The sequence below is a fragment of the Myotis nattereri genome (genome assembly GCF_964212035.1).
Source record: "Myotis nattereri genome assembly, chromosome: 16".
Classification (NCBI taxonomy): domain Eukaryota; kingdom Metazoa; phylum Chordata; class Mammalia; order Chiroptera; family Vespertilionidae; genus Myotis; species Myotis nattereri.
In genome coordinates this window covers 22362525-22386441 of record NC_138091.1, presented here as the reverse complement: position 1 = coordinate 22386441, position 23917 = coordinate 22362525, and the positions used below count along the sequence as shown (strand labels likewise).

At 58.0% G+C, this 23917-nt stretch overlaps 1 protein-coding gene across 3 annotated transcripts in view; it reads left to right on the top strand.

The window, feature by feature from the left end:
• Positions 1–352: 352 nt before the first annotated feature.
• Positions 353–23917, top strand: part of DOC2B (double C2 domain beta) — a gene marked incomplete at its 5' end in the record, with an annotated part of 33588 nt that continues 10023 nt past the window's right edge. For all 3 annotated transcript variants that reach the window (XR_013996964.1, XM_081109473.1, XM_081109472.1), the window contains 6 exons: positions 353–725; positions 8501–8580; positions 11671–11745; positions 14365–14474; positions 14627–14753; positions 17216–17373. Coding sequence is in view for 2 of the 3 variants with exons in the window: in XM_081109473.1 (XP_080965599.1) it covers positions 353–725; positions 8501–8580; positions 11671–11745; positions 14365–14474; positions 14627–14753; positions 17216–17373 (923 nt within the window). The remainder of the gene's footprint in view (positions 726–8500; positions 8581–11670; positions 11746–14364; positions 14475–14626; positions 14754–17215; positions 17374–23917) is intronic.

Sequence of the window (23917 nt, the reverse complement as noted above, 5' to 3'; positions counted from 1 at the left end):
CGCGCGCGGGGTCCCGGGCCGGCGTGCGCGCGGTGTGAGCGCCGGTGAGTGCGGCGCTCGGCGCGCTCGGCTCCGGCTCCGGCTCCGGCTCCGCGCCGCCCGCGCCGCCCGCACACTCGCACTGCTTGGCTGCTGCCGGGTGACGCGGCTGGGCCCGCCCCCCGCCCGCCGGCCCCCGGCACTCACTCGCGCCCGCCGCCGCCGAGCAGGTCGCCGCCGCGTCAGGGCCGTCCCGGGGGCGCCGCCGGCGCTGCCCACACCCGCGCCGCGCCCCGCCGGCTTGCCGAGCCGCCCCCGGCCGGGCTGCGCCAGACCAGGCCGGGCCGCGCCCGGGCGGGACCGCGCTGCCTGCATGACCCTCCGGCGGCGCGGGGAGAAGGCGACCATCAGCATCCAGGAGCATATGGCCATCGACGTGTGCCCCGGCCCCATCCGGCCCATCAAGCAGATCTCCGACTACTTCCCCCGCTTCCCGCGGGGCCTGCCCCCGGCCGCGGGGCCCCGCGCCGCTGCGCCCCCGGACGCCCCCGCGCGCCCGGCCGCGACCGGCGCGGGCCGCCGCAGCCCCTCCGACGGCGCCCGCGACGACGAAGAGGACGTGGACCAGCTCTTCGGAGCCTACGGCGCCAGCCCGGGCCCCGGCCCCGGCCCCAGCCCCGCGCGGCCGCCCGCCAAGCCGCCCGAGGAGGAGCCGGACGCCGACGGCTACGAGTCCGACGACTGCAGTAAGTTTCCAACTCGCCGCCTTCGCGCCCGCGCCCGCGGCTCCGCTGCCCACGCGCTCCCGACCTCGAGGGCCCGCGGGCCGCCTGCGGTCCCCGTGCCCTCCGCACGCACCCCCCGCGGGTCGCGGCCCCTCGCCCGGTCCTCGCGCGCCCGGCCGACCCCGCCCCGGCAGCTCCCTCCACCCGGGCCGGAGGGGTGGGAAGTTTGGGGGCGCCCCCTGGGGGTGTCCCATTTCCGAGGCCCGGCTCCCTGGAGCCCGCGCCGCACCCCGTCTCGGCTGGAGCCCGGGCGCGGGCGGCGGCTTTTGTTCCCGGGAAGGGCGGAGCTGCGCCCTGGGAGACACCAGTTGCTGCCGCCTGCGCGGCCGCTCGGAGCCGGGAGCCCGCTGCGGGCCGGCTCGGGGCCGAGGGTTGGGCTGGAGCCGCGCAGGGAGGGGGCCCGGGGCCGGGCTGGCCTCCGGTGGGCCCGGCGGCCCGCAGAGCGCGGCGGTTTTGCTGGCGCGCGGGCCGGGGACCGACGACTGCGGGGCTGCTTGTCTTTCGGAGAAACCCTGGCGGTCCCTCCCCCGGGTCCGTGGACCCCGGCCGCTGCGTTCGCAGGGCCGCCGGCCTCCGCCCACCTGTTACGCCCGCCGCCCCGGCCGGGAAGGGCCCCCAGCCCGCGCCTCCTTCTCCCGGGACCGAGCCCTGAGCCCCAGCGAGTAGGCGAGCACCCGGGTCCCCCGGGGCCGAGGCCGGCGGTGGGCGCTGCTGGCGCCTTTCGGGTCTCTGAGCCCCGCCGGGCCCGGACTGCAGGGGACGCGGAGGCTGAAGAGGTCGCTACCCGGTGCTGAATGCCTTAGAGCCAGATGGGAGCGGGGAGGGGGGCGCGCCACCTGCAAGGCCCCCAGCCCGGCTGCAGCGCAGCACGTCACTGTCAGCCCTGGAAACCCGCGTCAAACGCCAGCCTTGCCCAGGGTGTGCACCTTTCCGGGCAGGGTCACTCGCGTGCGTCGCCAAGGCCCACCGGGCCCCATCCCCCGCCCCCGCGCAGCGCAGCGAGGTTGTCTGCGCCTGGCTCGGGAGCTCACAGGTGTCTCGGGCTGGGGGGTCTGGCGTGCCCTCCTGCATAAAATGTGCCTCTGATGCTGACGGTGGGGTTATCAGCCCTGGGGGCGGGGGGCAGCGGTCTCCCATCGCCCTACCTAGGAGGCCGGGGGAGTGAGCCCAGGAAGGACATCAGCTGAGGCGGTGGGTCAGAGCCCAGGCCTGTGTGGGAAAACTGCCTTCTGTGCACTTTCTCTGGGCCTGGACCACAGCCCTGCAGCCAGAGGCTGGGTATTGAGGCCCTGCCCCCCCACTACCCGCTTCAGCGGGGAGCAGCCTCTCCCCCCACTTCTCTGCCAGCTGGGGAAATGGAATTGGGAGAGTTGATTGGCCTCAGGGCTGTGCCTGGATCTTCCCCACCCCCAGTCCCTGGCGCCCTGGGCAAAGCGCACCCGCACCCCCACACTTGCTATGCCTCTAGCGGTCCCCATCTGGGACCCAAGTCCCCCCCTTGGATGTGCTGAATCCAGAGTCCCCTCCGGAAGAAGGGATGGGGAACTTGTTCTGTTTGCAGCATCTTTCCTTCCACGCCCAGGGAGGGGGCGCGGCAGGCAGGGCTTCTGCCTGAGCTTGGGGCAGCCCTCCATGTGCCACAAGGTCCTCTGGGTAACATACAGCAGAAGAGAGAAAAGTGTCGTTTCTTCTGGCTGCCCCCGAACCCACGGCACGGAGGGGACCAGAGAGCCCCAAACTCGGGCCATCCACTCCGCACTCCTTCTCAGAGCACTGTCCTAGCAGCAGAGAGGCAACAGGGCTGGGGCCTAGGCCCAGAGAGCCCACGAGTCCTCGCAGGGGACAGACTCACTTGGGGTCGGCGGTACAAGGCAGCCCTGGACACGGCCTTGCCAGCCTGAGCCGTGAGCTGGGCACACCCCTATCACCAGGACACTCTGCTGACTGCTGAACAGAGCTAGGAAGGAGAGAATGTGGCTGAGCCAGGGCCAGCTGGGGCCCCTTGATCGCCTTCGAGGGGCAGCCCACCATCAGTGGCTGAGCAAACATGCCAGGCACGGGAACACAGAAATCTTGGCTCCTGTCCCCCGAGGGACCAAGTTCTGGGGCAGAATTGCTCTCCACCCAGTACCCCAGGCCACCGTCGCCTCTTGGCTCTGACAACCAGATCCCTGGGAGAAGCCTAAATGATTCAAGCCAGATGGTTCTTTACAGCTTTAGCCAGGGTTATGCTATTTGCTGCCCTAATTATTGGATTAGCTCTCTTCTAACAAAAAGAAATTAGGGCGGTTGGTCTGTTGTCCAAGGCCAGGAGGGAAGCACGGTTTATTTATTCGGCCTTTTCTTCCTTCCCTTTAAATCTCATCCTTTGTAAGTCACCTCAAGGCACACGCACCACGTTGACACGTTCCAAACTGATCTGACGGAGGAGTGTTGTTGGGGAGAAGAGGCAGGGAGTGTTGGAGGTAGAGGTGCCCCCTCCCCGTGGTCCACAGGGTGTCCACCTGAGCTGGACTCTGAGGCTTGCTGCCCTCCAGACGGGCTCTATGGCCCACCCTCTTCATGTACCTCTTCCCTGCCCACCCACTCTCCACCTGTGGAAACCCAGTCCATTCTTCAAAACTGTAATGACTAGAATGCTTTGGGTTGCAAGTAACAGAAAACGCAACTGTGTTACACACTGAGGACTGTCGAGGTTGGTGGCACCGGGGACATGTAGACAGCAACTCATCAGCAACAGCAGGAGTGATGGTTCTGTCTGTCTTTCCACGAGGCCATGCTCATGTCCTCTCCGGCTGACCTCCCTCGTGGTCCAAGGTGGCTGCTGCAGATCCAACCGTCATATGTAGCAATAGGATCCTTTTTAAAAATATATGTATTTTTATTTATTTCAGAGAGGGAGGGAGAGAGAGAGAGAAACATCAATGATGAGAGAGCATCATGGATCGGCTGCCTCCTGCACTGCACACCTGACACTGGGGATCGAGCCCACCATCCCGGCATGTGCCCTGATCAGGAATCAAACGTAACCTCCGGTTCATAGGTCGACGCTCAGCCACTGAGCCACACCAACCGGGCAGAATCCTAACTTTGATAAGGGTCGGTTTCCTCTCCCATGTCTCAGTGTAAGAGTGAGGAAATCTCTCCCAGACCCCCCAGGAGACCTGTCTTTCTGCCTCACTGGCCAGGATTGCATCAGGTACCCATGTTTCCGCCTGCCGGGCCAGATTCCGCCCGGGCTGGGCAGGACTGATGCCATGCAGGCCTGGAGCAAGAAAGGACTGGGGAATCGCCGTGAGGCCTGCCCCGAAGGCCCTCGGCTGGGGCCACTTCCTGGGCCCACTAGCAGTGATGCCCTTCCTTTGAACCAGCCATGTTCTGCCCGGACCGAATTGTTATGCCACTCAACATCGCAAGGCCAACCCTGTGTCAGGCGCTGTGCTGGGCATGGAGACTCAAGAATGACTGAGACACAGGCTCTGTCATCAGGGAGTTTATGGACATCAAAAGGCACCAATAGCCCAGCAGTGAGGACAGGGAGGCAGGAACCCAGTGCCAAGCACTGGCTGGCAGAGTTCACCACAGGGAAGACTCCACTCAGAGGCGGGAGGGAGGGAGGAAGCCGACTGGTCGAGTGGAGGGAGGAAGGGCGGTGCCCCTGGTAGAGGGACTGCCCAGCAGGTGCCGAGGTGTAGGAAACAGCCCAGCGGAGGCAGAGCAGCAGGCTAAGTGGCTGAAGTCAAGGGGGAAAGATTAACCAGGAGGCCAAAGCCATCACATCCCAGAGGAGCCAAGGGCCTTGAATGCCACACGGAGGAGGTTGAGATGAGTCCAGGAGGCGGCGGAGAACTTGAACGGCTTAAAGCAGGGGGACGAGTAGATGCATAAAAGCCCTACCTCTGCCTCTGAGCTCCTGGAGGATGTGTGGCTCATTCTCCTTTGTCCCCTTGCAGTGCCCAGCTCAGTGCCTCCGTTTCTCCAACTACAAAATGCTTTCAGTTCAGGCTTGATCATGTTTGTGGCTCTTGCCATAGATTTTTAAAACTTTCTGAGAGGCAGACATTTTTCTTGAAACACACACACACACACACACACACACACACAGGGCCGATTTCCTATGCCCAAGGGTGTTCGGGTGAGGAAAGTCCAGGTGCAAACCAAGGTCAAAGTGATGCCTTCGGTCTCCGTGGGCAGAGCAGAGGGCCCTTCAGCCTCAGAGGAACCGGCAGGGGCTTGAGCTGGCTTGTCTCTGAATTAGCCCCATTAAGGCTCTATAATTACCAACAAGCGGGTGACAACTCTCAAGGCCCATTAGTGACCAACCCGCATTATTTCTCCAAGGATGGAAACGTCAGCCAGGACGCGTGATTTGAGTGACTCAAGGGCAGGACCCCGTGGCTCACACAGACCAGCACCTTCGCCTGCCCCGGGCCCTCCTCACCCGCAGCCCGAGTGCGTTTCCCACTCAGAGGCCCCCGGGCAGGGCACGGCCAGGCCCTTCCCGGTCCCCAGGAGCAGCTCTGCTTTTCTGTTTTCTCCAAGGCATCCTCCCGAGATCTCGGCTAAACTAAGTGGCAGACGGAACACCTCAGGAGCCGTGGGCTGTAGGGCAGGGACTATCGGGATGGCAACGGCGAGGCCTGGATTCTGTGTCCGGCTCTGCTGTGCCACCCTGAGCAGGTCGCCTCCCGTCTCTGAGCCTCGTTTCTCTGAATGGGAAATGAAGACTTGGGACTACGAACGCCCTAAGAGAGCGCCCATCACTGGCAAGTCTCTAGAAACGGTGTCTGAGCTTCCATTTATAAACCATTATTTCTTACAAAACTCACATTGGAGTTCAAAGGAACTCGTCAACCTCGCCCTGGGGCCACACTAGACATGTTCCTTCCGGGAAAGTGGTAACAGGTGCCCGTTCCACTGAGCGGCGCAGGCCTCCTTAGACAGGGATGTCTGTCTCTCCTCCTGGAGCCGTTCCCCGGTGGGAAGCAGGTGGCCCCTCCATCTCACCGCTTGTCCTTCTCTGGGATTGGGAAGCTTCAGGGATCGTGGGGTGCGCATGTTGACATGCGGGCATCACACCAGAGAGCAGCTGGGGAAGGAGTTGGTTTGAATGGACCGGCCATGTGGCTGGAACATCTGCTCTTTGCTGGTGGCCCAGGCGTGGCCCCTGCTCTCGGGAGGCCAGTGTCTGGGGTTAGCAAACCGCGGATAGCCCTGAACTGAACAGCAGCGTGACTGGGCGTCGTGTAAAGACAACAGCTTTGGAGAATATTCTTACCAAAGCACAGACCTGGAGAACGTGGGCCCGCGGCTGTGTCGCTGTTAGGGGCACGGTGATGTATGCCTCGCGTACAGCACCCTCGCCTGCCCACCTCCCTGGGAGCTAGGAATACAGGCAGCAAAAGGCCAGATGCCGTCAGCCTTAAAGCAACATCGTCTGCTCAGGAAGAAGTCCCTGAGGCTCCACTCTGGCCTGTCGACCCTTAGTTTGGACACAGCTCTAACACGCATTCTCACCCAGTTCCGTAGACTAAGCTAGTAGCTGTTGAGTAGGAGGGAGCTGTGCCAGCAGAGGCGGGTCCTTTAACAGGAGCTAGAAGCCAGTGGCAAAGCAGGTGCAGAAACGTGAGGAAAACCCCTCAGAGAGAGGCCACCCGGGCCACTGGGTGGAGGAACCATCCCACAGCCCGTCCGTGTCTGTGCTGTGAGTGACGCAGACAGTAGCCGCCGTCATGGCCATGACTCAGGGAGAGAGCTAGTGGCCAGTTGTGTCTTCCGCTCTCACCACGCCGGGGAGGGGAGTGATCCAGTTTGGAACGAGTTCATTCCAGAAGGTGTCTCAGCGGGGCAAGTACAGTTTTCTAGAAAAGTCACCTAAATGGCTCTGCTCTTCTATAATTATCCGCTGAACGTTTTCTGTGTCCCGGGTGTGTTTTAAAGCACGATGCTGGGAGGTGGATCTTATTGCGTCTCCACCTTGCAGGGGAAACTGAGGCAGAGAGAGGCTGGATACACTGCCAGAGGTCACACAGCCTGGATGTGCAGAGCCGGGATTTGAACCCAGGGCCGTGTGCCCGCCAGGCAAGAACAGAGATGTTGAGCGGGGTGCCTGATCCTGGGTGAGGAGCTACAGAGCAAGGCACGCCTGACTCGGTGCCATCACCTCAGAATGAAGGGCAGCTCCACATGCCCAGGCCTTAATTTGCCCATTTCTCTGCAGGGCCAGTCAGCATGGCTCAGTGGTTGGGCATCGACCTGTGAACCAGGAGGTCACGGTTCGATGGTTCCATTCCCGGGCAGGATACATGCCCGGGTTGTGGGCTCGATCCCCAGTAGGGGGTGTGCAGGAGGCAGCCGATCAATGATCCTCTCTCATCATTAATGTTTCTCTCTCCCCCTCTCCCTTCCTCTCTGAAATCAATTTGAAAAAAAAAACTTTGCCAGACCTGGGCCCCTGTGTGAGCCCAGGGATCTGTGGGCAGTATGGTCCCTGTGACATCTACTCAGCTCTGCCTTGTTATAGTGAGCAGGTGTCTGTGGTTCGGATATGAATGGGTGGGCGTGGCCGGCCTTGGCTGGCGGGCCGTAGTTGGATCTAGTCCATGTTGGGTGCCCTGACCTCCCCCAGCACCACTCCAGCCACTCCGCCCCCAACGCTCTGGCTGGCCTGTGGTTGGAATGCCCCTTTCCCAGCCCCACTGAAGCATCCCCTCCTCCAGGAAGCATTCCCTGATAGCCGCAATTCACATCAAGATCAAGCATCGCCCATCCCTCCTGGCCCACCAGACTCTGTTATGGCAAATTCTTTTCATCTGTTCCTCCCATCAAGCCGTGCTTTCCTGGGGGCGGGAACTAGTATCTCATCCCTAGAGTGTGCATGTTGTAGACACTCGGCAAGGAATGAATGAATGAATGAGGTGCCAGTTGACCAGCCCAGCAGCCTTCGAGCAGGACCTGGGCTTCTGAAGACATCCTATGAGTGTGCACTCTGCGGTCCAGAGGCTTGCCCCGAGGTCTGCCCCCACCACAACTCATCCTCGTGCCGGGAGCCACGTCGGCGTGGGAGGCCACAGCTGCCATGATTGCCCCTGAGAGTGGCAGCTGCACCCAATTATTGCTGCAGTCTCTGCCCAGCCCCTGGGAATCGCCCGCTGCCTCATGGGCTTGGCGGTGACAGCATGAGGACGCAGCTGGCTCCTCAAAGCCTGCCCAGGCCCCCAAGGGACCAGAGACCAGGGAGCTGCACCCTGAGTGTTGCTGGGAGGTGGGTGAGTAGATCAGCCAACCAGTCTGCCCGGGCCTGCAGCCTCACAAAGCCTGTCTCCTGCCGTCTCCCATGATCCTTGTGATATTTAACGGGAGAGGGAAACTGCGGCTGGAGCCCAGATTGTCAGTTGCTGAAGGAGGGCCCAGTACCTGTGGGTGCCACGGACCGGCCACAGGTTGGACTCCACGGTGCGGAGGTTAAGGGCCTGGGCTGTGCACTGACCGCCGGGGTCTGACTCGGGCCTCTGTTCGCTCTGACGGGGGCGGTTGACCTAGCCTGTCTGGGCCGCAGCCCCTCATCTAGAAGGGGGGGGCGTGGAGGGGCCGGGACGCTGGTGGAGGGATTGGCGTGCGTAGGTGCCCAGTTGGTGGCAGGCCCTGTGGGCACTGGCCGCTTGTCCGATCCCACGAAGGTGGGTGACGCTTCTCCCCGTGCAGCGATGCGTGACCTGAGCCCCCTCTGTCCGCAGCCGCCCTGGGCACGCTGGACTTCAGCCTCCTGTACGACCAGGAGAACAACGCCCTGCACTGCACCATCAGCAAGGCCAAGGTAGGCCCGGCTCCCCCCCAGGCCCGGCTCCGTCCCAGGCCCGGCTCCGCCCAGGCCCGGCTCCCCTCCAGGCCCGGCTCCCCCCCAGGCCCCGCTCCCCCCCCCAGGCCCCGCTCCCCCCCCAGGCCCAGCTCCCCCCCAGGCCCGGCTCCCCCCCAGGCCCGGCTCCGCCCAGGCCCGGCTCCCCAGGAGCGGCTGAGGCGGAAGGCCAGTCCTCCCGTTCCCGGTTCCTGTCCGGCCGGCCGGTGGTGTCCTGTCCGTGCTGCGTGGGAGCAGGGCAGGGAGGGAGTGTTTGCCTAAATCGTCTCAGCTGCCCTTCAAAGCCCTGTAGAGGGAGGCGTTGGGGAAGGAGCAGGACCAGAGGCGGGGGAGGAGGAGAGGGGGGAGGCCTGGGCAGGGCTTTCAGGGGACAGAGGCCCCTAAGCTGGGGAGGGGCTGTTGGGAGCGGGAAGGGTGCCACTCTGGGCACTGAGACCGCGCCAGGCGCCAGGCGGGGATTCGTGTCTTAGCGTCAGCGCCTGACCCTGGTCTCTGGGTCGGGCCGTGGGCGGTCCTGCCCCTGGGGCGTGGCTAGCGTCAGCTCTGTTCTCAGCCCTGCTGTTCCCTCCACCCCACACACACGGCTCCCTCTGGGAGGAAGGTGCCAAGGCGGATGTTCTCTCGCAAGGTGAGGGCGGTGTGCAGCCTATGGAGCCTCCAGGAGAGTCGTGGGAGGGCCTGGGCCTGGCTCAGAGCGAGGAGCTCCCTGGGCCCCGGCCCCACCCCTAGGCCCCCCTCCCGGCCAGCTTCTCTGCTCGCCCTCCCACTCTGCCCCCCAGAGGGCCAGGCTGCCCCCGCCTCGGCCGCGGCCACCCCCTGGCCTGCCATGGCAGCGGTGAGTATCGTCCACTTTGGGCTGGGCCCTCGTTGGGCACCGAGAGGCCTGCACATGCCATCCCGAGCCCGTCCTCTGGGGGCTGCGCGGGCAGTAATGTGGGCACGCCCAGCCTCTGGGGCAGGGGCTCCAGACCTGCCCCCGGTGCAGAGCTGAGAGGCGACCCCCCCGCTGTGCCGAGGTGGAGGGCAGACTGCGAAGTTCAAGTTCGAACAGATGCCTGCCCTCTCCCCCCACCAGCTTTATGCAGGTGCCAGGCTTGGGGACGGAATGGACACTGGCTGCCAGCCACTCTGGCCAGAGCCACCCCTTCTCCCCAGCCCAGACACAGGGCCCTCCCACACTGTGTGCCCATCTTCCCCCCCTGGGCCCAGAGGGGCTGTGCAGGTGTGGGGGTGGGGGGTATGGACGTGTGTGTAAGGGTCTCTGGGCACCTTGTGTGCACACATATGAGGTGGGGGATGGGAGGACCCTGAGCCGTGGCAGCTCCCCGGTCTCCAGGTCATTCGCCTGCTTAGACCCAGTCCTGCAGGCAGGGGGTGTCGCAGGGATGGGAGGAGCTGCGGCTCTGGGTTGTGGTTTGGGGAGGAGGCTGAGGCAGGGCTGACAGGCAGAGCCCCTCAGGGGACTCTGGGAGGGGACTCTGGCCCCTAGTTTGGCCACCTTCCCCCTGAGTAAGCACAGCAGCCTCAGTTTGCTCATCTGTAAAATGGGGTTAATCACCCCCACCTGCATGGAGGGTGAGCTGTAGACGATCAGGTCCTCAGTACCCGGTGCTGTCCAGGGGATGGTGCCGGGGCAGGCACCCACCCACACGCATGGGCACATGGGCCTCGCTCCCACAGAGGAACTAAGAAAATTAACGGACCACCAGCCCAGGCACTTCCTGGGAGCAGGCCAGAGGCTGGGAGAGGGCCTTGTGTTTGAAAGGCCGCCTGGTTGCCCTGGTGCACACAGGGCCTCAGAGCCAGCCTCGGCCCAGAGCCGGCCCACAGGGCAGGGCAGAGCACAGATACCCCACCCCACCCTCCACCCTCCTCTGGCTTCTCCCGGGGAAGAGGGGGGAGCTAGCATGTAGGGAAAGGGGAGCAGCCCCCTGCTGTCCAGGCCCTTGGTCAGCATCACCTCCTCACCTCTCACTCCCGCCCTGGGAGGGGAGAGCTACTCACCCCTTTTACAGACGCTAAAGCTGAGGCCCAGGAGACCCGGGACCTCCCCCTTACCCAGTTCATAGTGCAGGAGCTGCCAGGCCGGCCTGGCTCTACAGCCTGTGTGCCCCCTCCCCGAACAGAGCAGGCGGTGGGCGTGCCCACCCGGGAGCTCCTTTAAACCAAGGCGGGAGCAGGGGCAGAGGAGCACAGCCCCCCTTCGAGGTGGGCCTGGTCATGAGCAACCAGCTAGCAGTTCAGCCGGGGCTGCCAGCGCGGCCTGCACATGCCACGCCTGCCTCCCTGCCTCCCTGCCTCCCTGCCTCCCTGCCTCCCTGCCTCCCTGCCTCCCTGCCTCCCTGCCTCCCTGCCTCCCTGCCTCCCTGCCTCCCTGCCTCCCTGCCTCCCTGCCTCCCTGCCTCCCTGCCTCCCTGAGCACCAGCCCAGGAGGAGAAATGCAGTTTCAGAATAGGGAGCAGGCGTGAGGTCAGCTAAGCCCCGTCTGCTCAGGGCTCACGGCTCCCTGGGCCCGCGGACTGTCCAGCGTGAGCAAGGGCTGCCATCTCGTGGCGGGACCCTCCGTGGGCGGCCGGCCGCTGCGTGGCCTCCACAGACACGCACGCGGGGAGCTGTGGCAAATCCCGGGAGAGGCTGGGCCTGGTCTCCAGGACGCAGGACATTCTTCTACAGCCCCAGAGGGCAGCGTGTGGCTGCGTGGACAGACGGGCCAGTGGATGTAGGGTCAGGAGGGACGTTCTGTGTGGGGAGCGGGGGCTGGGGGTTAGGAAGAAGGAGGGGCCTGACCAAAGCAGGGCGAGTGGCCGCGCCTCCATGGTAAGGAGATGGGAAGAGAAAGGCTGCCTTGGGCAGGATGTTGGGGGAGGGGAGACGACACCAGCATCCTCACTCCCCCCTCCTCAGAGTGTGGGGGGCTGCTGTGAAGGAGGGTCATGAATGGACTCAGCCCGGTGCTGGGGAACAAGGGGTGTCTGCTGACCCGGTGCCTGGAGGCCCGGCTGCTCTGTGCCCCCCACGCTCGGCTCACAGCCTTTGCTGTTCTCTGCTCAGGGCCTGAAGCCGATGGACCACAACGGGCTGGCAGACCCCTATGTCAAGCTGCACCTGCTGCCAGGAGCCAGTAAGGTAAGGGGGGCTGTCCCAGGCTGCCAACCAGCTCTGCCCGCTGCGGTGGGCCCAGGCTGGGCTTGGGGCACCCAGGGAGGTGCACAGCTCTCACACCCTCTCAGAGCCCAGCAGGCTGATGGGACCTCAGCCGTTCACCTCCGCCCAGAGCACCCAGTCAGCCCCACTCCCTCCAGGCCTCCCAGGAGTCTCAGGTCAGCACTGCCTGCCTGCTGAGCTGGGGAAACCTTCCAGAGAATTTCTAGGCCAGCGTTTTATAAGAAGTAGTCTTAGCTGGAGGTTAATATGTTAAAAAGGGGGAGAGGCCTGGCATGGCTCAGTGGTTGAGCATTAACCTATGAACCAGAAGGTCACGGTTCAATTCCTGGTCAGAGCACATGCCCGGGTTTCGGGCTCCATCCCTGGTAGGGGGAGTGCAGAAGGCAGCCGATCAAAGATTCTCTCTTACATTGACATTTCTCTCTCTCTCTCTCCCTCCCCTTCCTCTCTGAAATTAATTTTAAAAATATTTTTTAATTAAAAATGGCAGGGGAGAGTCTGTGGTCAAGTAACATTGGAAAACATTGTTGAACAGGTTTCTTTACTGCGGGACTTATCAGGGCCTTTCATGCACTGATAGGCTGCTCTGCGATGCTCCACGAGGGGGACGGAGTGGACAGTGTCTGCCTAGGTTTTTTGGCCACAGAGCCCATGCTCCATGCCAGACGACCCAGCAGCAGACCGAGCACGTGGTGCATCTAGGAAAAAAGAGGAAAAAAATGTTTATCAAAAATGTGCTATGAAACAGAAGCATCAAGGGGACCCGCAGCACGGGACGATCAGACCCTACCCGTGCCTTACAGTTCAGTGGTGGTGTATTTTTCATTTCATGTAAGGGACGGTCACATCATCGTTTCAGATTTGGGGCTTGCCCTGGGACCCACAGGCATCTCGGGGTGAGTTGTGCAGACCCCATGTCCCAGGGGACTCGGCTAGAGACCAGCAGCTTTGTTTCCGAGGGGAGACCAGTGGGAAAGTAGAGGGACACGGGACACAGGACATGGGAGCATGGGCAGCACAGCCCGTGGACAGCGTCCTTGTCCTGGCCTCTCTGAAGCCCTCAGTGGCCTGAGAGGGAGGAAGAGTCACTAGTGGGAGTGCTGGCCCTGCTGAGGAGCCACGGGCTGCTGGGGCCCAAGTGGACTCTGAGGCTCAAGCCCTCTGAGCAGCGAGCAGGGCCGAGGCTCCCACATCCGGGGGAGCGCCCAGAAGTGCGTACCCCTCGCTGGGAAGGCGGGGCTGCAGGAGACGTGGCGGTGGCTCCCCACGCCGGCCTCCGCCTCCTCTGGCTGCGGTGAGGACACCCTGGGCTGAGGGCCACGTGACCAGGGGAATGTGCCCAACTCGAGCTCAGAGACCATCGTCCCTAGACTCCCGGGACCTAGAACCGCCGGTGCCTGGAGGCCGGGTGGTGGGGACCCCACAGGGCTTTCCGAAGGGGGCGGCGTTCTACAGAGAGAAGTCTCCTGATGGAGAAGTTTCCCGGAAGGGATGCTGAAAGCCAGCTGTTTACCGTGGGGAACCTCGCCCAGAGGGGGAATAGCCCGCCGAGCCCAAGGGCTCATGCGAGTGTAGAGCTGGGATTTGAACCCCGGCCTGACCTCAGCCTGGGCCTGGTGTGGAGAGGTCAAAGGGCTCAGGGTCTCAAGGGGCCAGACAGGTAAGGAGGGTAAGAGCCAAACTCAGCAGGAGCACAGAGGAGGCGAGGGGGCGGCATGGCAGCTGGCACAGGCGCCCGCGGGCATCTCTAGGGAAGGTGGCATCCAGGCAGAGGGGCAGCCTGAGCAGAGGCAGGGAGGTGTGAATCCCATCCAACCGCCCCCCGCACCCCACCGCCTCCTGCAGAACGCTCCCCCCACCCCCTACGAACACACACACACACACACACACACACACACGCACACGCGTGCGCACACACACACACGCACACACACACGCATGCACACACGCACACACGGCCCGGAGCCTCCTGTCACAGTGTCCCAGGGCCGCAGGAGCGCATTTTACCGCCAACGCACGTTTCTCGCCTTCCGGCTCCGCGGCTTAGGTCCCTCTGGGCTAAACCAGGTGTCACAGGCTGCGTCCCTCCCGGAGGCCCCACGGGAGGAGCCATGTCCCAGTCCTTCCCAGTTCGTAGAGGCCGCGCCGTCATCCACCTTCATCCCTCTGCCCTCTGGCTCCCCTCTCCCCTGCTTTTAAGGACCCTGTGTTTTCATTGGACCCACCCAGGTCACCTAGGTAATCTCCCAGTTTTGGGAGGGTTTTTAGGCAATTTTATTTTTAATCTATTTTTTATTGATTTCAGAGAGGGAGAGGGAGATAGAAACATCAATGATGAGAGAGAATCATTGATCGGCTGCCACCTGCACGCCCCTGACTGGGAAACAAACCATGGCCTCCTGGTTCATAAAGGGGGGGAAGGGCCCTGAGCCACACCGGCAGGGCTTTGACGTCAGCTGACTAAGACCCTTAATGCCCTTCGCCATGTAAGAGCTGACTCCCAGGCTCAGGGGCCACCATTCTGCCCACCGCACTCCTTCCTGCTCAGAGGATCCTCTCTCTCTCCCTCTCTCTCTCCAGGCAAATAAGCTCAGAACAAAAACTCTCCGAAACACGCTGAACCCCACGTGGAACGAGACCCTCACTTACTACGGGATCACAGACGAAGACATGATTCGAAAGACCCTGCGGTGGGTGAGGGCCCCTGGCTGTAGGTTCCCTCCCCACCCACACCGGCCCCGGCACATCCACCCCACCCACCGCTTGCAAACCCCCACTGGCTTTGGAACCAAGTGGGAGCACCCAGTGTGTCTGAAGAGCTGGCCGTGCCCTTGCCCTCCAGGATCTCCGTGTGCGATGAGGACAAATTCCGCCACAACGAGTTCATCGGGGAGACGCGAGTGCCCCTGAAGAAGCTGAAACCCAACCACACCAAGACGTTCAGCATCTGCCTGGAGAAGCAGCTGCCGGTGAGTGGCACCGCGCTCTGCCAGGGGCAGGGCCCTCCCTGCTGGAGCTCAGGGCCAGCAGCATTTACTGAGCGCCGACTACATGCCTGGCATCCCTGAGTGCGGGGGGGGGGGGGGGGCGGACAGAAATCCTGCCCACATGAAACTTGAGCAGGAGACAGACCCAAAACAGGATAAGTCGCCCCTTTGGATCATCTATTCAACAGCGATCAAGGCCAAGGAGGAAAGCATGAGGGGGTGGTGGTGAGGATGGGTGCCTGGGGAGGGCTCACCGGGCACGCGGGAGTGCTCCTGGCAGAGGGGACAGCAGGTGCAAAGGCTGGATGAGAGGCCCAGCCTTAGGGGCACAGCCAGCAGCCCCCTAAGTCGGGGAGGGAGAGGGGAGGGTGTCCTAGGAGCTGAGAGCTGAGGCTGGGGCTGGGGAGGCTGGGAAGAACTCAGGCTCTCACTGTGAGTGGAAGGGCTTCGGGAGGGTGCTAAGCCGGGGCTAGGAGGTTTTAACAGGCTCTCTGGGCTCCGAACGGGGGAGAGAGGAGGTGAGTGGGCGAGCAGTGAGGAGAAGAGCATGACCCAGGCCGGGGCGAAGCAGCAGCCGGGGAGGGGTGCTGGGGCCGGGCTGGGGTGCCGGCAGGTCTGCATCTCGGACACGGGGCCTGAGCACCTGGAAGGATAAAGGGCCATTAACTGTGGCGCAGAGGACCTTGGGGGGAGCAGCTGGGGACACGGGAACTCACCTGGAATGTGTTAGGCGTGAGATTCCCAGGGGAGACAGGAAATAATTCTTTCCTAGAAATTGTGATGGTTTGAAAATGATGTCAAAACCGATTCCCCCACCCCCACCCCGGCCGCCTGCAACAGCCGAGCCCTCCCAGAGCCTCTTCCATTTGTCTCTCAGCTCTGCCTCCCCTCCGTTGGGGGCGGGGAGTGTTGGACCAGGAGGCCCCAGGGTCCTGAGAATCCTGGCCCTCCTACAGCTCAGTGTTCAGGGTACAGTCCCCCCAAAGGTCTGGGCAAGGGGAAGGGTGTAGAGGACAGAGCCCAATGGCTGTCCCCGCTGCCGCGGGGCTGGGCGCTGGGACCCACGCTCCTCAGAGCAGCCTGGCCAGGGTCAAGCCCTGGGAGCAAATCGCCCTGAGGCCAGAGCTCCCCGCCAGAACCCCAGCTCTGCCTTCTTGCAGAACTTGATCGAATCGTGTTCCCTTGTCACACTCTCTCCCACTCATAGACATTTGTGTGATGGATCTGACCTTTTTATTTTATTATTAGTCACTCACCACAGGTAACCCAGTTTTTCCAAATGATCTATGTCACTTATGAAAGGCAACATCCAACTCCCACTATAGTTGTGTTCCTGGGATTTGATCCCGGCATGAATAAGCCCCTGTGTGGGCAGGTGAGCCCGTGTCTGCATGTGAGCGAGTGTGCGGGCGCGGGCGCATGTGAGCGTGGAATGCAGGTGTGAGGTGCGTGCACGTGGGTGGCGAGTGTGCGTGCCTGTCCCGGGCATGCTTGGGTTTTGCAGAGTTTGCTTGAATCCACTGGTAGCTCGTTAGTCTGGTTTTAGGGGCGCAGGGGCCCCACAGGAGTGCAGTTTAGAATGGACGCTCCGGCCACAAAGACACATTTTGATGCTGCATTTTAGATTTTATTTAGTCCGAGAACTCCTTTGTTCTCAGTAAACACTGAATACCGTTTAATGGTCTTCCTAGGGAAGGACCCAAAGTTCTTATACCCCCCTCCCCACACCAAAGAAAACAGCTGGAAATACCCACGCTCCTTTATATCGTTTAATTTTCACACCTCACACAAACTAGCACAAGAGCCCTGGGTGAGGAGGCCCGGCCAGAGTGGCAGACAGTTGACTCACACACCCGTCTGGGCCACGCCCCCGGCGGCCTGAGCGCTGTAGTGAGAAAGATGCTGAGGCCCCGGGAGCTCTGGGTGAATGCTGTGATCCGGGAGCCATGCCTGCTCTGGGCGGGGGAGTGGGGCAGGTGGGTCTTCCTTCACGTCACAGGAGCCCTTGGGGGTCGTGGGGCTCCAGCTGGTGTGCCTGGGTGGACAGAGAGCAGAGGAGAGGGGTCCATGTGAGCAGCAGCCAGAATGTGGATACGGGTGATCTCAAGGGGGTGAGGAGTGGAGAAGCATCAGGCTGGCTGGGGTGGGGAAGCCAGACAGTGAGGCCAAGAGTTGAGTGTGATCCCCGAGGTGGGCACAGGCCTGGCAGCCCCACCTGCCTCCCGGCTCCCCCTCCCCTGGGGTCAGGGATGTGTCGAAGCTCTGTCCTCCTTGTTCTCCCCAAGGGGGCCGCCCCCTGTACCCCGAGAGGCTCCAGGAAGCACCTTCAAGGGGCTGGGGCCAGGGTGACCCCTCACCATTCACCGGCTCCGTTTGTCCTGGGCCCGGGGCTGAGGGAAGGGGCGGGGCAGGTGAGGACAGCTCAGTGACTGCCCGCCCCGCAGGTGGACAAGACGGAAGACAAGTCCCTAGAGGAGCGTGGCCGCATCCTCATCTCCCTCAAGTACAGTTCGCAGAAGCAGGGCCTGCTGGTCGGCATCGTGCGCTGTGCACACCTGGCTGCCATGGATGCCAACGGCTACTCGGATCCCTACGTGAAAACGTGAGTGTGCGGCCAGGCGGCCACCTCCTCCTCCTGTTACCTCGGGACGGGAGGTTCGGTGACAAGACCAGGAGTCCGTGTGGCCAGCACAGAGGGAGCGCCTGCAGGCTGCATTCTCTTCTGTGCTCCCTTGGCAACTTCACGGGTTAAGTCTGGGCAGCCCATTTCACAGATGAGAAACTGAGGCCTGTAGAAGTTGAGTGGCTGCCCAGGGTCATGCAGATAGAGATGAATTATCTCCTCATGCCCGTCAGGCCTCCGGTGACCATCGGGCCCAGGAGGGGGCTGGAAGGGGTGGCCTATGCCAAGAAGCTGGGAGATCCGGACAAGGAACTCCGCCAGGACATAGTGCTGCCCACATGTGCCCCGCCTGTGCTGGTGCCATAGGTGCGGATAAGGGTCAGAGTGGAGTTTGGCTCAGCAGAAAGGAGGTGCCCTCTTCAGTCAGAGCAGTGGAGAGGGGCCTGGGCTGAGGGACAGAGAGAAGGCCCAGCGACAGAGGCCATGGAGAGTGAGTGGCCCCTGCCCGGTGTGCCCAATGGTGTTTAGTATATTTATAGAGTTGTGCAGCCACCATCACAATTTTATAAGCCTTTTGTCACCCCAGAAAGAATCCGGTGCTCACAGCAGTCACTCCCCATGGCCCCATCCTCCACCCAGCCCTGGCAACTACTGGCCTGCTTTCTGCCTGTGGATTTGCCTGTTGTGGACATGTCACATATATGGGATCATACAGGTGTGGCCATTTAGGACTGGCTTCTTTCTCTTCGCATGTTTTTAAGGTTCATACATGTAGCACGAATCAGTGTTTCACTCCTTTTAAGATCAAATAATATTCCACTGTGTGGATAGACCACATTTTGTTTATTCATCAGTTGATGGACACTTATGTTGTTCCTGCCTTTTGTCTATGGTGACTAATGTTACTATGAACATTCATATACATGATTTTGTGGGGACATGCTTTTAGTTCTCTTGGGTATATACCTAGGAGCGGAATTGCTGGGTCATATGGTAACTCCGTGCTTAACCTTTTGAGTAATTGCCAGACTGTTTTTCAAAGTGTCTGTACCATTGTCGTCATTTGATTTTAAAAGTGACAGAAATATGAGATGACCAATGGGAATAGTGGCCCCAGAGCTGTGCAGTGTGGCAGCACGGGCCTCCCTGTGGTGAACTGTATACTTGAAAGGGTGCCTTGCACAGCATGTGAATTATATCTCAGTAAAGCTGTTGGTTTTTTCAGTCCGATGCGGCCAGGCTCCAGGGCAGCACCCAGGTGTAATGGGAAGCTGCCCGGGATCATTGGGGGAAGTCAGGGTCCTGCACATGGGGCAGGAGCGACTCATTTTCCGCATAAAACAATGAATTGGGCCCCCACGCCAACCACTAGCAAAACAATTGTTTGCTGTGGATTAGAGACCGCTGTGAGGGGATGTGCTGTTACCGCTCAGAGGACAGTCAGAGGCTCTTTCTAACCACTGGGGGGAACGTCGGCAATTCCAGTCAAGCAGGAAATTGTGCGCCTATGGCTGCATGATTTTCCTTCTTTGTATCCTAGAAACCCTACCTGGGTGGAAAGCTGTTTATTGCAGCATCACTGTCACAGCGATAACCTGGAAATAGCCAAACATTCGTCTGCAGAGGAATCGCTTCACATGAGGTAGCACGTGCATAGCACAGAGTTCTGAGCAGTTAAATGAGTGAGTTAGGACTGGATGAATGAACAGGGACAGCTGTCCCAAACACGCTGAGCCCCAAGCAAACTGCGGGACGGTGCACACAGGGGGATGCTGTTCTGGCCATTCCCTAAACCCTGCAGAGCGCCTTACAGGGGTTGGTCTGAGGGGGACAGAGGGGAAGAGGCTGCCAAGGGAGCAAGGTGCTGCCGCCTGCACTTGTGACGCTAGGTCTCTTATGGCAGGAAGTAGTCTGAAGTCACATGGTGGAGATGTCAAAGTCAGGCTCAGTGGCTACTTACAGGTTCACGGAAACGCCAGGGTTGTGTTCCTGGGCTGAAGGAACTGCAAGGAGGCTAGTCGCTGGGGAGAGGAAGCCAGGAGTTGCTACATGACGTCATTACCCGGTGCCACAGCCACGGTTTCCGGGCTGGGCTGGGCTGTGGGCCACATTTTGCACCATGGGGTGTCGGCTGCGATTTGGTGGGCTGTCGCTCTGGGGTGGTGGCAGGGCCTGTGTCCCACTTAGGGGAAGTCAAGTGTTGCTTTGTGGGTGCCAGGTCCGCAGCGCGGCTTCTCTGTAAATGGCCAGTGTGCTTCACGGCAGCTCCTGCATTGAGCATCTGCGCCCCCTGGTGGTCAGTACGCATCACTGCAACCCGTTGGAGGGACACTTAGCATATTAGCCTTTTATATATTCTAGTATACTAGGGGCCCAGTGCACAAATTCATGTACCTTGAAAGGAACTGTGGGCCATGAGGCTGTGGTGGGCACAGGGGTGGGTCTTGACCCACCCAGCCCCTCCCACCACGACCCCTGGTCCCGTCTGCCAGCAGCCCTGCTCCCGCTGCCACCGCTCCCATGCACTGACGGCATGGAGCGATTGGGGCCGGCTTCAACAGCAGGTATGAATGGTGGCTGCTGCCCTGATCGCCCCTCAGGAGCAGGGGGAAGTGGAGAAGTCCTCAGGGGCGATCGGGGTCTGCAGCCATAGCTCGCACCTGCTGGCGGCACCAAGAGATTGGGACTGGCAGCGGGTGCAAGCAGTGCCATCACCAGCAGTGGGTGCAAGAGGCGGCTGCCAGCCCCAATCGCCCCTCAGGAGCAGGGGGAGGTGGAGAAGCCCTGAGAGGCAATTGGGGCTGGCAGCGGCTGCGAGCGGGGCCGGCGCCAGCAGCAGGTGCAAGTGCTGGGCAGGACTGCAGCACGCAGAAGCAAAGAATTTTAAGTAATCACCAGAGGCATTGCCCTGATGACAGTGACCGGTGCCCTGCCTTGGTCTGGTGCTCCCACTCACCTGCTCCACCATCCCACCACGGCCTACGCCCGCTATGTTCCGTGCACGCCCCCTGGTGGTCAGCACACATCATAGCGACCAGTTATTCGGTTGTACGGTTGTTTGGTTGTTCTGCTGTTTGGTTTATTTGCATATTAGGATTTTATACTGTATATATAGAGGCCCAATGCACGAAAATCATGCAAGAGTAGGCCTTCCTTCCTCCAGCTGCCAGCACCGGCTTCCCTCTGGCACCCAGGACCCGGGATTCCCTCACAGCTCCGGCTTCGTCCAGAAGGTTGTCCAGAAGGACATCCAGTCTAATTAGCATATTACACTTTTATTATTATAGATAGATGCTGCAGTGAACATAGGGGCACTTTATCTTTATGAATAAATGTTTTTAAATTTTTCTGGCACATGCCCAAAAGAGGGATTGCTGAGTCATATAATAGCTCTATTCTCTTTTTTTTTTTTAAGTGGAAATATTCTTTAATTCCTTGAGGAACCTCCATATTATTGTCCAAAGTAGCTGCGCCAATTTACATTCCCACCAGCAGTGTACGAGGGCTCCCTTTTCTTTACATCCTCCCCAAAATGTTCTTATTGACAATCGCCATTCTGACAGGTTTGAGGTGGTATCTCATTGTGGTTCTGATTTTCATTTTCCTAATGATTAGTGATGTTGAGCATGAAAATATATCTCTATGTCTTCCTTGGAGAAGTGTCTGTTTAGGTCCTCTGCCCATTTTTTATTTTTTATTTCAGAGAGAGAGAGACGGAGAGATAGAAACATGCATGAGAGAGAAACATCCATTGGCTGCCTCCTGCATTTCCCGTACTGGGGATCGATCCCACAACCCTAGAATGGAACCATGACCTCCTGGTTTATGGAATAATGCTCAACCATCTGAGCCACACTGGCCGGGCCCTCTGCCCATTTTTTAATCCAATTGTTTGGTTTTTGTTGTTGAGTTGTATGAGTTCCTTATATATCTTGGAGATTAGCCCCTTATTGGAGGTATAATTTGCAAATATCTTCTCCCATTCAATTGCTTGCCTTTTTGTTTTGTTGATGGTTTCTTTGCTATGCAGAAGCTTTTTAGTTTGACATAATCCTGTTCATTTTTGCTTTTACTTCCCTTGTCTTTGGGCTCAAGTTCACAAAACCCCTCTGAGACCAAGGTCCATAAGTTTGGTATCTATGCTTTATTCTATGTCTTTTGTTTTAGGACTTATATGTTCAAGTCTTTAATCCATTTTGAATTAATTTTTGTGTATGGTGTCATATACAGTCTAGTTTCATTCTTTTGCGTATGGCTTTCCAGTTTTCCCAACACCATTTATTTTATTTTTTAATATATTTTATTGGTTTTTTTACAGAGAGGAAGGGAGAGAGATAGAGAGCTAGAAACATTGATGAGAGAGAAACATCGATCAGCTGCCTCCTGCACATCCCCCACTGGGGATGCGCCCGCAACCCAGGTACATGCCCTTGACCAGAATCGAACCCGGGACCCTTCAGTCTGCAGGCCGACGCTCTATCCACTGAGCCAAACCGGTTTCGGCCCAACACCATTTATTGAAGAAACTTTCTTTGGCTACTTTGTCAAAAATTAGTTACCCATGTATGTGGCCTATTTCTGGGCTCTCAATTCTGTTCCATTGGTCTATCCATTTTTCTGCCAATAGTATAGTTTTGATTGCTGTTGCTTTGTAGAATAGATTGAAGTCAGGGAGTGTGATACCTCTGGCTTTATTATTTTTTTCTCAGATTGCTTTGGCTATTCAGGGGCTTTTTTGGTTCCATACAGATTTGAAGTATAAAGTATAAAGTATATTTAAAAATAATAATAGCCGAAACCGGTTTGGCTCAATGGATAGAGCGTCGGCCTGCGGACTGAGAGGTCCCAGGTTCGATTCCGGTCAAGGGCATGTACCTGGGTTGCGGGCATATCCCCAGTAGGAGATGTGCAGGAGGCAGCTGATCGATGTTTCTCTCTCATCGATGTTTCTAACTCTCTATCTCTCTCCCTTCCTCTCTGTAAAAAATCAATAAAATATTTAAAAAAATAAAAAATAAAAATAATAATAATGTTATTCTTCCAATCCATGAACATGGAATACTTTTCCATTTCTTTATGTATTCTTAAATTGTTTTCAATGGTGTCTTATAATTTTCAGTATAAAAAGGAGGTCCTTCACCTCCTTTTTAAAATTTATTCTTAGGTATTTTATTCTTTTTGTTTTGATTGTAAATGAGATTGTTTTCTTCATTTCTTTTTCTAATATTTTGTTATAGAGTAATGCAACAAACTTGTGTATGTTGATTTTGTATTCTTCATTTTATTGTGTTTGTTTATTATATCTAATAGTTTTTTGGTGGAGTCTTTAGGATTTTCTATCAATAGAATCATGTTGTCTGCAAGTAGTGGCAGTTCTACTTCTTCATTCCTAGTTTAGGTGCCTTTTATTTATTTCTCTTGCCTAACTGCTCTAGGACTTCCAGTGCTACGTTGAATAACAGTATGAGTGGGCATCCTTGTCTCATTCCTGGTATTAGTGGAAAGGTTTTCAGTTTTTCACCATTAAGTATGATGTTACCTGAGAGCTTGTCATATATGGCCTATATTATGTTGAGGTACTTTTCTTCTGTATCCATTTTATGAGTATTTTTATCACAAATGGATGTTGTATCTTGTTAAATGCTTTTTCTGCATCAATTATAAGCATATGGTTTTTTAAATTATTGACACTTGATTCAATGGTTTTCATCTTCTTTTGTTAATGTAGTTAAATTGATAGATTTGTGGATGTTAGACCACCTTTGCATCCCTAGAATAAACTCCACTTGATCATGATGTATGTCCTTTTTAATGTATTGCATTTGACTTGCTAGTATTTTGTTTAGAATTTTGTATCAATGTCCGTCAGTGATATTGGCCTGTGATTTTCTTTTTTGTGTGTGTTGCCTGGTTTTGGTATTAAAGGTTGGCCTCATGAAATGAGTTGGAAAGTATTCGCTCTTTCTCAGTTTTTTGGAAGAGGTTGGAAAGGACTGGATTTAAATCTTCTTTTTGAGTGTTGGGTAGAATTCATCAGTGAGGCGATCTGGTCCTGGACTTTTGGTTTGGGAGAGATTTTTGATTACAGTTTCAGTATTCTTACTAGTGACCAGTCTATTTAGGTCTTCCACTTTTTCAAGATTAGGTCTAGGAACTTTGTTTACTTATAAGAATTTGTCCATTTCTTCCAGGTAATCAAATTTGGAGGCATGTAGCCTTTCACAGTGTTCTTTTATAATCCTTTGTATTTCTGTGGTGTCCATTGTAACTTCTCTTTCATTTCTGATTTTACTTATTTTTCTTTTTTTCCTTGGTGATATTTCTTTTTGTTCTCTATTTCATTTATTTCTGCTGTTTTTATTATTTCCTTCCTTCCTACTGAACAAAGGGGCTTCGTTCATTCTTCTTTTTCTTGGTCTTTATGGTATAATATTATATTGTCAGTTGGGATTTTTCGTTTCTTGAGATAGGCCTGCAAAGCTATAAACTTCCCTCTCAGTATCACTTTTGCTGTATCCCAAAA